At 36.1% G+C, this 14,482-nt stretch overlaps 1 protein-coding gene across 1 annotated transcript; it reads left to right on the forward strand.

Moving 5' to 3' along the window:
• The first annotated feature begins 2,050 nt into the window (after positions 1-2,050).
• On the forward strand, positions 2,051-13,640 carry LOC109211214 (protein XAP5 CIRCADIAN TIMEKEEPER). The gene is made up of 12 exons (XM_019374716.1): positions 2,051-2,433; positions 7,635-7,700; positions 7,791-7,855; positions 7,966-8,078; positions 10,416-10,494; positions 10,624-10,700; positions 10,828-10,889; positions 10,980-11,111; positions 11,213-11,266; positions 12,307-12,372; positions 12,841-12,915; positions 13,193-13,640. The coding sequence occupies exons 1-12, from the start codon at positions 2,263-2,265 to the stop codon at positions 13,241-13,243; spliced, it is 1,011 nt and encodes a 336-aa protein (XP_019230261.1). The 5' UTR covers positions 2,051-2,262; the 3' UTR covers positions 13,244-13,640.
• Positions 13,641-14,482: the final 842 nt, after the last annotated feature.

Consider the following 14,482-nt stretch of genomic DNA (forward strand, 5'->3'; position numbering starts at 1 on the left):
ACTCAAATTATTGTGGTAATCAATCAAAATATTTTAATCTTATATATTAAGTAGTTATGAAAGAGTCTCATAGGTTGAGTTAAGAACTAAGTTGATAATTAGAATTTTATAAAATCAACATGATTTAATGTACTCAAATAAAATAAATCGCATTTTAACATGATAATAAAAATCAATTTAAAAGTAAAAATGTTGGACTTATTTGCATTTGAAATAAGAAATCTTTTTATATTAGGATGAGAAATATTTAAATTAAGGATTTTCAAGCAACTCATTAAAATATTAGAAATATAATAAATTTTTAGTTATAGGTAATTCTAATAACGATTGAATTATTATATTAAAAATAACATAGGGAGAAAATCTAATTTTTAATTGTATGTACTACTAAATAATCATTAAAATAACTTTACCCGTAATTATTAATATAGGTCATGTTAATAATTCAAATTATTATCAAAATATTATATTAAAAATAAAAAAAGAAAACATTTAATTTCTAATTGTACGAACTATTACAATAATTATTAAAAATAATGCTAAAAATTTCATGAAAGGCTTTATTGATAATAATTATTAGTATAATATAACACGGAAAAATTATTAACTCTAAGTTATATATATTTATATTTATATAGGTATGGACTGTTATTTTATTCCCTAGGAAAAATGCAAATATTGAAGAGAAGAAAAGGATGATTTTTTTTAATATAAGTTATTTGCTAATAATAAAATAAACAAAATATATAATAGTCTACTAAATAAGATATGATTTTAGTTATAAAATATGTTGGACAAAAAAAGATCATCCTTATAATAATGCTAACTTCATCTGAGTTAAATACCTTCTAAATTCAAATGAAGATTATTTCCTATCACATTATTATTTTATCATTATTATAAGGCAAAAATAATCATTATCTCATATTAGACTATTTCTAAATAAATATATTTTACAAATGAACTACTTTATTTGTTTTATCACAAGTTACAAGTAGAAAAGAATGATGATGATGATGAACAAATGACAAATGAGTTAGAAAAATAATAAATAAAACTTTTACTATTCGCTCAGCAAAAAGAGTAGCTGTATTGAAGTTAAGTCAAGTGGTAACCTAATAAATAAAAACATAAGTTAATAGAAAGCCACTGAGCAATTTTGACAATACTATAAGGTTATGTAATAAAAATTAATTTGAATTGAAGGAATATTTTTTGAATCTATTGATATAGTTTTTGAATTTGATTGAAATATAATTTTTTAAAATAAAAATATACATAGTAATTTTCTACCGCATTATTCTTTTATCATCATTTAAGTTAAGATTATTATAATCTCATATGGGACTATTTCTAAATAAACATGTATTTATAAATGAACCATTTTATGATTTTCAGCACGAGTTACAAGTAAGAAGGAATTAAATATTGTAATGACAATGAAGGATAAATAACAAATGAAGCTAGATAATTAGTAAATAAAGAATTTTTCTTGATTCATTTAGTTATAACATATTCTTATTCGTTTTGGACTATATTTTCATAATATTTGTAGCATGACGTATATAATTACGATATTTGAGTAACATTCAAAAGTTATTCCATAATTATATAATTCGTTTAATTTAATTACATTGAACTTTTACTATTGAATAAATAAGACGATAAAAATAATTTAGTTAAAACGCATAATCTAACGTTCTCTAATAAATCAGATTATACTCTAATTTATTTAATATTCTTTGATAATATTCGCGCATCGTGCAGATACCAATACTAATATCTTAAAAAAAAAAAAAAAAAAAACCGGTAAAAGGAAAGGACTAAACTTAAAGTTAAANACATCCATTTTCTCAACTTGTAAAAAAAAAAAAAAAAAAAAAAAAAAAAGGGAAGGAGCTAAAATTTAGAAAACGAGAGAGATTTGCGCAACATTTAAAACTATTGAGAAGAACCTTCAGGTTGATCTTTGTAATNNAAAAAAAAAGGAAAGGAGCTAAATTTAAGAAAACGAAGAGAGATTTGCGCAACATTTAAAACTATTGAGAAGAACCTTCAGGTTGATCTTTGTAATTAATCAATACTTAGGTTTTGATACTTCCAGTTTTGGTTGCCGTGGGTTTACCCGACCGCGAACCGACTCGCGCCCCAACTTCCCGTTCACAACGTTTTAACAGTGGCATACACAGAGGTTGCCCAAAAATCATCAATCCGTTGTTTCAAGTTCAAACTTTGTGCCCTAGAAGAAGAATTTAAGGAAACATGTCGGGCATGGGAGATGGATACGTGGGTACGGCCCAAGACGCCGTCAGAATCCGACGGCTTGAAAAGCAGAGAGAAGCAGAGCGGCGAAAAATTCAGGAGCTAAAGAATAAGACTGCTTCATCTAAAGGCCAACCTGGTCTTCTTCAATTCGGGTCCAGTACATCCGAGGTTTCAATTACACTTGCATATAAAGCTCATTCCTTTATTTAGTTATTTATTTATTTTAACTGATATGTAGACGTAAATTGTTCTGTATACAATGCGCCCAAATAGAGTGGAGAACTAACTTGGTATGAAATTGCCCCAACATAGCAAAATGGATACAAATGGTTCATATAGTCGTCCTCAACTAGTTGTTTGGGATTAAGGCCTAGTTGATTTATTGATATTTATTGAAATGTAACTTTAGAAGATTTATGGACTTTTGTCACACCTGAGTTTTTTTTTTTTTGGTAAATAAAAGATGTTACCAGTGAACTATCTGTACAGAGAGAAAGAAAATCAATCTGATTGTTGGACATGAAGCCCCAACGTCAGAAGAACTTCAGAAACTAAACCATACTACCAACCCCACCTATTTATCTGCACCCCTATCCAACTACTTTTACCTTAGTTCTAAGGATAAAAATAAAGTAGCTCAAGCTTCCTAGCCAATCTTGCTTTGACAGCACTTCTACAACAGACTTCCTGGATAATTTGCTTCACTATATGTTCAGGATCTGACTGCTTGTTTTGAAAAATTTTGAGGTTCCTTTCTCTCCAGATGTAGTACAAGCTTGCTGCTAGAGCCATTCTATACACCTCTGCCTCAGCTTTCCTCCCTTTTGCATAGATCTCAGCCCGCTTCAACTCATCATGCCAATCTAGTGCCACCCTATTTATACCTTGCCATTGTAAGATCTTATTCCAGATATGTGCATACAAGCCACATTGAAAGAATAGATGTGCTATATTTTCAGTTTCAGTAACATAGACGACAGTTTTGTGGAACACTCAACCCCCATTTTAGCAACCTATCCCTAGTATTCAACTTCCCATGTGCTACTAATCTCATTATGAATATCCATGTAGGAGCTCCTAGGTTATTACACACTAACTTCCTTCATGACACCTTAGGGAAAACACCTCTAATCGAGACATACATTTTCTTGATAGAGAATATTGCCATTGTCTGAAACTCAAATTCCCCCATTCCTGCTTGTTTTACATACCTTCTAACCTTCAAAATTTTCTGCACTACCCATGAGGCTTGTTTTGGTGCAATATTCCAGATTTGCTGCGTTGTTATATAGTAAGTGTGAACCCATTTTACTCACAAACTATCTTTATTGGTACACAAATTCGATAGAAGCTTACATATGGCTGCTCTATTCCAACTAACCACATCCAAAACATTCATTCCACCTGCTACTTGGGGGTAGCAGACTCTTTCCCATGCAAGTAAAGCCCTTTTAGATGGTTCAGCCCCGCCAGTCCACAAGTATTTCTGACAAGTAGACTCTATTAGCTTGACTACCTTTACGGGTAGCACAAAGATTTGTGACCAGAATACTTGTATTGAAAACAGAACACTTTTTATCAACTGGACCCTATCGGCATAGGATAAGAGCTTTGCTGTCCAGCTTTGAATTTTACCTAGCATCTTATCAAGCAAGGGTTGAATAACTGAGAGTCTTTTTGAGCTCAAGGGAACTCCCAAATACCTTATAGGCAAGTCACCCTTTGCAAAACCAGTTGCCTCCATAATCTGTTGTTGCGCTACATCGTTCACTCCTCCAAAATAAATGGAGCTTTTGTCCCTATTTGCATTAAGTCCAAAAGCTGCGGAAAACTCTTGGAAACAGTCAAATAGCATTTGGACAGACTTCACATCTCCCCTGCAAAATAGAAGTCAGTCATCAGCAAATCCCAACTGTATGATTTTCATCTTTTCACACTTTGGATGGTAATTGAAGTCTGGTTCTTGTCCTGCTTTAGAGCTCTACAGGAAATATTCCATCACCAAAATGAACAAGAATGGGGACATTAGGTCGCCCTGTCTCAATCCTTTCTTTGCAGGAAAAGGTTCACATGGCTTTCCATTTATGAGGATAGAATAAGAGACAGTTTTTAAGCACATCATGATCCACTGAGTAAACTTAGAAGGGAAGTGCAACCCCTTCAAAACTTGTTCTACAAAAATCCACTCCACTGAATAATATGCCTTTTCCATATCCACTTTTAGCATGCATCTTGGAGAAATACCTTTCCTACTAGAGCCCTTCACCAACTCATGACTGAGAATAATGTTATCAGCAATCAATCTTCCCGGGACAAAAGCTGATTGACTCATATCCACCAAGCTATCTATCACCTCTTGCATTCTCTTTGTTAGCACCTTTGAAATTATCTTATATATCACTGAACAACATGAAATTGGTCTGAATTGTTTAATCATTGACGGATTGTTTGCTTTAGGAACAACAGTTACAGAAGTACAATTCTTTGGCCTATACATAACCCTCAGGGGTTGGCCCGGTGGCAATAGACTTGAGCCTTGGGGTTTGCTCCATTTCAAGGTCTCAAGTTCGAAACCCACTGGGTGCAAACAATTTCTGAGGGCCATCGGACTGGGTAAAACCTGAATTAACCGTGGTGCACTTGCGGGAAACTCCTTGCCGAGGGCCTGTGCACCCCCGGGATTAGTCGGGGCTCTTAGAGACTCGGACACCCGGTGCAAATAAAAAAAAAAAAAATTCTTTGGCCTTTACATATCCCCATTCTCAAAGAAGTTCAGTATAGCAGTTTTTACCTCTTCCCCAATCACTTGCCCAGCTTTTTTGTAGAAACAAGCGTTAAAACCATCCAATCCAGGTGCCTTCATATCATCCATATCCTTTACTGCCATGTAGATTTCTTCTTTTGTAACAGGAGAGATCATCTGGAGTTGTTGATTTCTACTCAGCTTAGGCCCATTTGAGAACAGTGGATCTTGCAAAGCAGGCAATTGAGAAGCTAAGTGCCCAAAAGTTGCTTATAAAAGTTTAGTACTTCCTTCTTTACTTCATCTTCTGATTGCAACATCACCACATCTGTAGTTACAAGTCTTCTGATTTGATTAGTAGCAGTCCTATTCTTCATGCAGGCAAAAAAATAAGCGCTATTAGAATCCCCTAATTGCAACCATTTTACCCTTGATTTCTGCTTAGCAATCGTCTCTTCAACCATTGTCCATTTTTCTACTTCAATCTTCAGTATTTTCTCCCTGTCAAACAATACAGGGTCATGCCCGGGACACCTCATTTGCTCTTGTGCCTCTTGCAAATTGTCCCTGATAGCGATGATTTTCCTATCCACAGCATCATATTCTTCCTTATTTAACGGTTTCATTTCATACTTAACATTTTTTAATTTCAGCCAAACACCCTTCAGATAAATTCCATTTACTGGTTTGCTCCATCCTCTATCAACTCTTGCCAAAAAGTCCTGATGATCAGAGAGGTGATTTAAGAATTTAAAAGGTATGCCACCTGTGCCTGCTTGATCTTCGAAAGTAATACATAGGGGGGAATGGTCCGAGAACATAGGGTCTAGTACCATAACTTCCAGATGAGGCCAATTCACCATCCATTCCACATTCACCAATGCTCTGTCAATTTTGCTGTAGATGTGATTGTTTGTCCAAGTGTATAACTTTCCTACTGTCTTCATTTCAGTTAGTTCTGTGTCAATTAGGAAGTCCTTGAAATCTTTAATCTCCTGTTCCTGGACATCTGCACCATTTATTCTATCGTCTACCTGAAGCACAGCATTATAATCTCCCGTTAATAGCCATGATCCTTGTTGTAAGGTCCCTAATTGCTTCAGTTCTGTCCACAAACTTCTTCTATTTCCAACAGTGTGTAGGCGATAGATAGCAGTGAAATAGAACTCAGTAGCCTGAAACTTCACCAACCCATGTATATATTAACTTGCCACTTGCAGTGGAGTATAGTCTATAACATTATGGTCCCACAAAATCCAAATTCTCCCTCTAGTGTTTGAATTGTAATTATCATGCCAACTCCAACCAGGGACTATCTTCTTTATGATTTGTCCGGCATTCTGCTCCTTTACTCTATGCTCGACTATAGCTATCATTTTAATTTTATTTCTACTAATAAATACCTTAATCTCCTTTTGTTTGTACAACTTATTCGTTCCCCTTACAGTCCATGTAATCAATGTCATTTTAGAATTGTAGGGATTTCAGTACTACCAAATCCACTCCTTTTACTACACTGGCCTTTATCATTTGTACCACTAGGATGTTGCTGCAAAATGTTCCCTTGGTCACCTAATGGACTGAACCCATTAGTAATGTTGAGTAGATCTTTGCCAATTCTTGGTCCCTGGACATTCTTTGTAGCAGTCTTGCCCACTGCCATCTTCCATTTGTCTACTTGCTCTGGTTCCTGCGCAACTGGATGAACAACTGGACACTTAGGCGGCTCATCTTTCTGAACATCAATTGTCTTTTGCGGCACACCCAGCTTTCCACCCTTTGTTTGCCACTCCTGCATCTGTTTTTTAGGATTGCCTCTTGGCTGTTGTGCTGGTTTTTTCAGAGGCAGTTCAACAGAACACACATGCCCAATTTGTAAACATTTGTTGCAATACTGTGGTTGCCAATCATATCATATTTCCTGCTTAAATATTTTCCCATTTGGATCCTAGACTTTAATAATTCGGGACAGTGGCTTGGTCACATCCATCTCTATTAGCACTCTAGCAAAAGAAATCCTCTCTATCTTCGATGTACATTCATCCGCATATATAGGATTCCCCAGCACACTACAAATTCTACTCAGTGATTCCATACACCAACAATTAAGAGGTAAATTTGGGAATTTAACCACAGGGGTATTGTGCTTAAAACTTCCTCACTGAAATCAAAGTTTGGCTCCCAATCATTGAGAATTATAGGCCTATTATTCAAAGTATGTGGTCCAGAGAAGATTACCTCATTCCTGTCCTCCATTGTACTAAATTTGATAACAAAGTAGCCTTCATTGTGGTAGTAGATCTTAGGTTTTGCAACAAAATTCCACCGAGCTTTTATAAATCTTTCCAGAGCTCCTATAGTTGGGGTATCCCCTACTACATATAGGATTACTGCTGTTTTCCTTTTTTCTGTCTCCTTCTCTACATCTTCTTTTCTCAATTGCCAATACCTTTTGCAGCCAACCTACACACCTGAGCTTATTTCAGCCTTTGATTGTAGCTAATTAGTAATTACACATGTTCCTTCTGTTGTTGTAAGGAGGAGTTTTAGTCAGTTGTGGACTCACTGAATAGACAAGTGGATATGTTTTCCAGACATTGTTGCTTATACCGATTTTTTTTTTCAGATTCTCGAGACTGCTTTTAAAAAGGAAACTGTGGGTCTTGTTACAAGGGAGCAATATGTTGAGAAGGTGAGTTGATCGCTTTGCATATAAGATTCTTTCCTTTGCAATTCATCTCTTGATGAAATTAACTGCTCTTGTATTTCGAATCATGTATAGAGGGTCACTATTAAAACCAAGCTTGAAGAGGAAGAAAAGGAGAAGCTTCAGAAATTGCAACAAGAGTGAGTGTATTTCCTACTTCGGTGGCAGTCTTGCGAAGCTGAAAGAGTGCAATATGTATGAGTTCTTTTGTGATGTATGTTTAATTTGTGGACTGATTCTTCTGTCACAGGGAGGAAGAGCTTCAGTTACAAAAGCTTAAAAAGAGGAAGATAAAGGCTGACCCTCGGCTATCTTTTTGCGATGATTTGGATAATGGCAACGAAGATGAAGACGAGGAAAACAGTAAGAAATAATTTTTTTATTTGGTCTTGAAATTTGAAGTCTTCATGAGCACCATATTTCTTTCACCCATAAGTTTGCCACTCTTCGGAAAGAGAGATAAATACAGACTTGTTTCAGGTGTTTTCTTTTTTAAATTTTAATTCCACAAACTAAACAACATTGTCAAAGAAGGTTCATGATTGCTATAAACTTAAACTTATGCAAGACATGGGTGGGTCTTGGTTCAAGTAATTTCATCATGTAGCAATTTATGTTTATATATTATTGTACAGCTTAAAAAGAAGAAAACAAGGTATTACATACAGTTGAAACTAACTTGGTGTTTAGTAATGGGATCTGTCGTACTGAATAGGAAAAAGAAAAAAGAAATTTATGTGCGCAAGCTAGCCCGGACACCGCCGTCATAAAAAATAAAATAAAAGAAACAAGGTAAGAATAGAAAAGAAAAAACTATAATTGGAGTAACATTGTATAAACTTGATTGCATTTAGACTTGCTCGGCTGCTCCAGACAAGTAGCAATCTCTTAGCATTCCTTTATTTTCTGATACTGCATGCCTGTCTTAAAGTAAGTTTATATCCAAGATCATTTTGTGTTAAAATAGAAGGAGAACTTGACAAGAGATCCTATTGGTTAGCAAAGACATGCTTTTTTTTTTTTTTTGATGTGAAGAGTGGGTAACTTTCTTGAATCATGGTGCTGCACTTCAATATAAGTTCCCCAAACCATTTTGTCCTTCTAGAGGACCCATGTAACGATAAGAAATCCTTTTCTTAGAGAGCCAATGCCTTAAGACAGACCTTAGTAGCAGTTGTCGCCGCCTACTTCACTGAGTTGTGGTTGCATAACATAAAGAAAAAGCAGCCAGCTGGTTATGTTTATATATTTTGTGTCTGTGTATATATATTATTATTTTTTTCCATTTTAAACCCGGTGCTCTGTTCCCCTCCTTTACTATTTGGGGGGGGGGGGGGGGGACAGGATTGTTGTCGTACACTTTGAATTCTTTTTAATTTTTGTCAGCGACTTGGTGGATATTTTTGTTGGTTAGATCATAGATGGTACATGGCATCTGTGGCATCTTTTTTTTTTTCTTTTTGGAACTCTGATGTGCACGTTTCATGAGTTTTCCCAGTATTAGCGGTGAGAAAAGAAAAATCTCAGCTTGGTCAGTTCAATCACATTAGAAGTTTGGCACGATTTAAGATAAAGAGGGAAATGGTCTTAGGATGCATGAGTTTCTGAAAATAGATATCCTACTCAAAAAAAAGTAGAAATGCACGCAAGCTTACCCGTACACCACTCTCATTATAAAAAAGAAAGTTATCCGACTATCCATGTCTTATTTAATGAAAATCACGCGGCATTTATTGTCTCTTAAGTTTGTCAGGTGCCACTATGGCACTACGTGTAATCAGATAAGCATGAATATGTGATACGATCCGAGATAAACAAAACAACGGAATATGAAAATAACAATAATTAAAGCAAAAACTAATGATAGGTTTGATTATGATAATCAAAAGTAGTCTGATAATGAAATTTAGAAGAAAATCTAGAACCCTAGGTGAACGTCTCAAGCAACGATCGGAAAACTATTCGATAGCCTCCTAAGAACGACAAATTAGAACCTATAAAGAAAGGAGAACAAGATTACCCTCAAGAACCCAAGTTAGTCGAACTCGAACCAAGAGGTTCCAAATCTCTCTCAAGAGTTTTCTTATCTCAAAATATGCTGAGCTCCTAATGAAGTTAACCCTAGGTTGTTTAAATACCCAATGGGTAAAATAGGAAAAGTTTCAAAGTTAATTTCCCAAAAAATCTCGCCAGGCCAAACCGTAGCCCCAACCATAACCCAACCATAACACACAGCTAAACCGTGACGATTCCAGAACCTTATTTTCTTCAGCTCTTCAGGCCCCTCTTGAACCGTAGCCAACGGTTGGTGAAACCGTGTCACACGGTTTGACTTGTGGTCTGGATTCTTCAATTCTCAAGACTCCAAACATGGTATTCTTTGCATGAATCCTCCAAGTAACTCTCCAAACATCATCATGCAGCTCCTTAGCGTGCATCCCTTGAACGTTCTTGGACTTGGAGCAGGTCAACGGTCCACTAGATAATTTGGGGTCATTCTCAATGTTCTCCATTTTGCCCGGACTATCCAGGATCATATCAGTATGTTTATGTGCATATACGCAGAAAGACATCCGGGACACGAGCATGTCTAAACAATTGCATTAGCTAATCGTTATGACATAGTTGATATAAATTGCCTTCAGATTGTATGCCATGGTGCTTATAGCTCCATCTTTTCATGTCTCATCTGCAATATAGAGAATGAAGAATCTGACAAGCGTGTGTGGAGAAAATTTGGCAAAGATCCTACAGTAGAGACCAGCTTCTTACCGGACAGGTTGGGCATTCCTACAATCTTCCTCCCCCAAAAAGAAACCCCTTTCTACTTCGTTTTGTTTTTTATCGTGTTCTCTTTTGGCCTTTTTACTCATTAATTTAATTTGGAATTCAAAGTGCACTTTTTCAGTGAGAGGGAGGCAGAGGAACAAGCTGAACGTGAAAGGCTCCGGAAACAGTGGGTGCGCGAGCAGGAGCTAATCAAAAGTAAGTGTATTTTGCTTACTTAAAACAGTTTTTAATCTCCCGTCACCCGTCTTTGGAGGTGACTTCCTAGAATTCTGAAGTGTTTGAAGAAGTCTAGCTTCTGATTGTTTCTCTTGCTATATTCTAGACGAGCCTCTACAAATCACTTACAGCTATTGGGACGGAACAGGCCACAGACGAGTGATCCAGGTCCGTAACTACCAGACATGAAGAGCCTATAAAGCTGTCTAAACTTTTGAATTTCGCTTTTCAATTCAATTCTACTACTTCCATGTCCAGGTGAGGAAGGGTGATTCCATAGGGGAGTTTCTTCGGGCTGTTCAGCAGCAGCTTGCACCTGAGTTTCGAGAGGTTCGAACTACTTCAGTGGAGAATCTTCTTTATGTGAAAGAAGATCTAATCATTCCTCATGTAAGATCCTTCGTGCTTGTGTGATTCATGTGCGAGTCATGTCTTATCTTCTAATTTGCTGAATACTGGCTAACTCGCTGCTAATTTTGGTGCATTTTCAGCAACACAGTTTCTATGAGCTGATTATAAACAAAGCCAGGGGAAAGAGTGGACCGGTAATGTTCAATCCTGACTGATGTTCTGATGAAGTTGATGCTTCACGTAGCTTTCTGCTTATGTCTAAGAAGAGAAGAGTACTAGTTAGTTTCTTGCATTTAACACTAAAATACCCATTCCACATATCTTCACATTAGTCATTCAATGAAAATAGCATCTCTATACTGTACTTTGTGCGTTTCTTCAGTAAAACTCTATCTACTTATCAAAAATAGTATCTAAAAAAAAGCAAGAATAAAGTACTAAGGGCTTGGAGGTGGCTGTGGAGTAGAGTTCCTCATGCAAATGCTATCCTCTCTGCGGAGCTGAAGAGTATTGGCCACCAGAAAATTAGCTTTTCCATTGTCTATAATACATTAAATTTCTTGTTTTCTTCCTGTAGGTCACATTTCTTTTAAGTAATTTGATTCAGTTCAAAATAAATCTCCCCCACTAGAAAACCATATGGTGGTTTAGAGTTCTTTGAATCCAGAGAAAGATCTCTGTAGTGTTTTCAGTATATAATCTGTGCTTGTTGGTTGTCTTTCTTTTTTCCCCAATTCATTGGTTAACATTATTATTGAAATTTGGAAGATAGTTCCTACAGTTGCCATTTTACATTAATCACTTGTGACTCTTCCCCATAACTCTTTATGAAGTCAGTCGTAACAGACATTATATTTAATGATACTGTACTCAAATTTGGTTTCGTTTTTTAATTCTTAAATCAAACGTGAATTTGGCATTTATTTGCATTAGTTTCTGCATAGACAAAATCTGGTCTAGAATATTTTCAAAGGAAAGTAGCACGAACACATCCTTTCAACAAAAGGATGTACAATGATGGTGATTACAAAAGGATGTATAACAATGTATCTGTATGTCTGTGTCTTGTGTCTTGTGTCTTTGCATAATGCCTTGCGTCATTCTTTTTTTTATGAGATCCAAAAATGCATTGTGTCATGTTATACAATGTGAAATACCTGATTTCGAGTTTATCCCATGCTTGTTGAATCTGTGGCAGTTACTCAGTGGGAATTATCTTTAATATTCTTGACAGCTTTTTCACTTTGATGTCCATGAAGATGTGCGGACCATTGCTGATGCTACTATAGAGAAGGATGAGGTATGAATTCCTATTTGCACATGCACTTTGTCCATGTTAAGTGATTTTAACTGTACCGGGTTCGATTTTTTTCTATGATATGTCGTATTGAATGCTTCTGGTGACCAATCCAAAAAAGTGGGGTTGTTAGTGTAGCATTGTGACATATGCTTCTTTAACTAATAGAAATCAAAGCTTTTCTTTTTAGTTTTTTCTTCCTTTTCCTGTTAGACCTTTTCTGTTAGTAGTTCTGTTCTCTGAAATTAACCTCAAATAGCAATTTTCTTGTATATTGTCCTGGAAAATGATGTATGTCCGAGAGAACATGGAATCTGTGTGTGCATGTGTGTGTGTGAGAGAGAGTGTGTGTGATAGGGAGGGACGGAGGGAGAGATCCCGTAAGTGTTACTAACTTGTTCCTGCATGTGGTTGCTCTTGATGTTTCACATCCATTTTCTTACTTTACTCTGTGTTACAATTGCTATGCAGTCACATGCTGGGAAAGTTGTAGAGAGGCATTGGTATGAAAAAAACAAGCATATATTTCCAGCTTCTCGGTGGGAGGTAACATCTCTTATTCTATTTTCCTTTGTCGTGTTTATATTCTTCACTGGCTGGCGATGGACTTGATTTGACAATTATTATGTCAAGTCTTCTAAGTTCTCACTCGACACAATTATAGTGAGTATATTAATGCTGCTATTGATACCATACCGCAACTAAAGTGCAGCTAACACGTTAATTGCACTCAGAACACCCTTCCACCCCTACCACGAGACATTGTAATGTTGTATACCTATTTCCTTCTACATAATATGCCATTGCCTGTCTTTTGTTGCAGATATATGACCCAACAAAGAAGTGGGAGCGATATACAATCCACGGGGATTAAGCGTATCAAAATCATTTCACGCCAACGTGCGCGTGTCAGTTTACACCATTGGACTGTTAAAGACAGGAGGACTGTATCTATAATATTTACTTGTATGATGCTTGTGTAAGAACAAATGGGCTGCCAATGTATTGTCCTTTTTGGACTGAGAACTCCTGTTCTGGATAATTAATGTACGGCCTTTTGTTTTAACATTTTTATTTCTTCTTCTACTTTGTTTTTCAGTTTCCAAAGAATATCCCTGTTGAACTCTAGATGGCAACGTGCGCACTACAAGTCCACTTTCAGTTATTACTGCATCTTTAGTTAATTTGTTGATGCCACTTGCTTGGCGTAGTAAACAGAAAAATGGCGAAACAGTTGGCATGACAATATTAACTTGTATTTTTAGCTTTCACGATACGATTACTACATATTGTGTCTTTTGCTTCAGCTTTTGTTTAATACTATCTTTACTGCTTTTCTTTACTTGGATTCTTCTCTTTACATGCTTTTCTTGAGTCAAGTGTCTATTGGAAACCACCTCTCTACCTTCACAATGTAGAGATAAGTTTTGCGTAAACACTATATTTACCAAACTTCACCTGTGAGATTATACTGTTGTTGTTGTAGTATTTTTAGCTTTCACGATCTTACCATGATGAAAGGGCTAATTGTATATATCATCTTTATAAAGCAAAAATGGTTAATGGTAATTCTGAGTCCTTACGTTTAAGCATGTAAAACCAATAATGTAATACTATAATATAGAAGCTCATCACTATATTAGTCTACATGCAGAAGCTTAATGGGAGAAATTCAAAAATAGCCAGATTTATCACTGGTCGTTGAAAAATAGCCAAGTTTCAAAAGTCATCGAAATTTAGCCACTTTAAATCTGAGCGAAAACACTGTTCAAAATCCGGAAAAATACGCCCGCAAATTTTACGGGAGTTCCAGCATAAGTATGCTTGAACTCCCGTAAATTTTACGGGAGTTCCAGGATAACTATGCTGGAACTCCCGCAAATTTTACGGGAGTTCAAGCATAATTGTCCAGTATAATATACTGGAGTTTGGAGCACTGGTGCTCCAGTCTCCCGCAAATTTTACAGGAGTTAGCAAAGTATACCGGTCCAGCATAATATGCTGGAGTTCGTACACAAATGCACCAGAACTCCCGTATATTATACTGGACCGGTCCCTGTTGCAGCAAAATAGTGGCTATTTTTCATTGACTTGATAAACGCTGACTATTTTT

This window comes from Nicotiana attenuata, unplaced genomic scaffold (assembly GCF_001879085.1).
Source record: "Nicotiana attenuata strain UT unplaced genomic scaffold, NIATTr2, whole genome shotgun sequence".
NCBI classification, from domain to species: domain Eukaryota; kingdom Viridiplantae; phylum Streptophyta; class Magnoliopsida; order Solanales; family Solanaceae; genus Nicotiana; species Nicotiana attenuata.

Coding starts and splice junctions, on each gene's coding strand:
- LOC109211214 (XM_019374716.1), top strand. CDS start 2,263: ATGTCGGGCATGGGAGATGGATACGTGGGTACGGCCCAAGACGCCGTC. Junction 7,701..7,790: donor GGGAGCAATATGTTGAGAAG/GTGAGTTGATCG, acceptor AATCATGTATAG/AGGGTCACTATTAAAACCAA. Junction 10,890..10,979: donor GCCACAGACGAGTGATCCAG/GTCCGTAACTAC, acceptor TTCCATGTCCAG/GTGAGGAAGGGTGATTCCAT.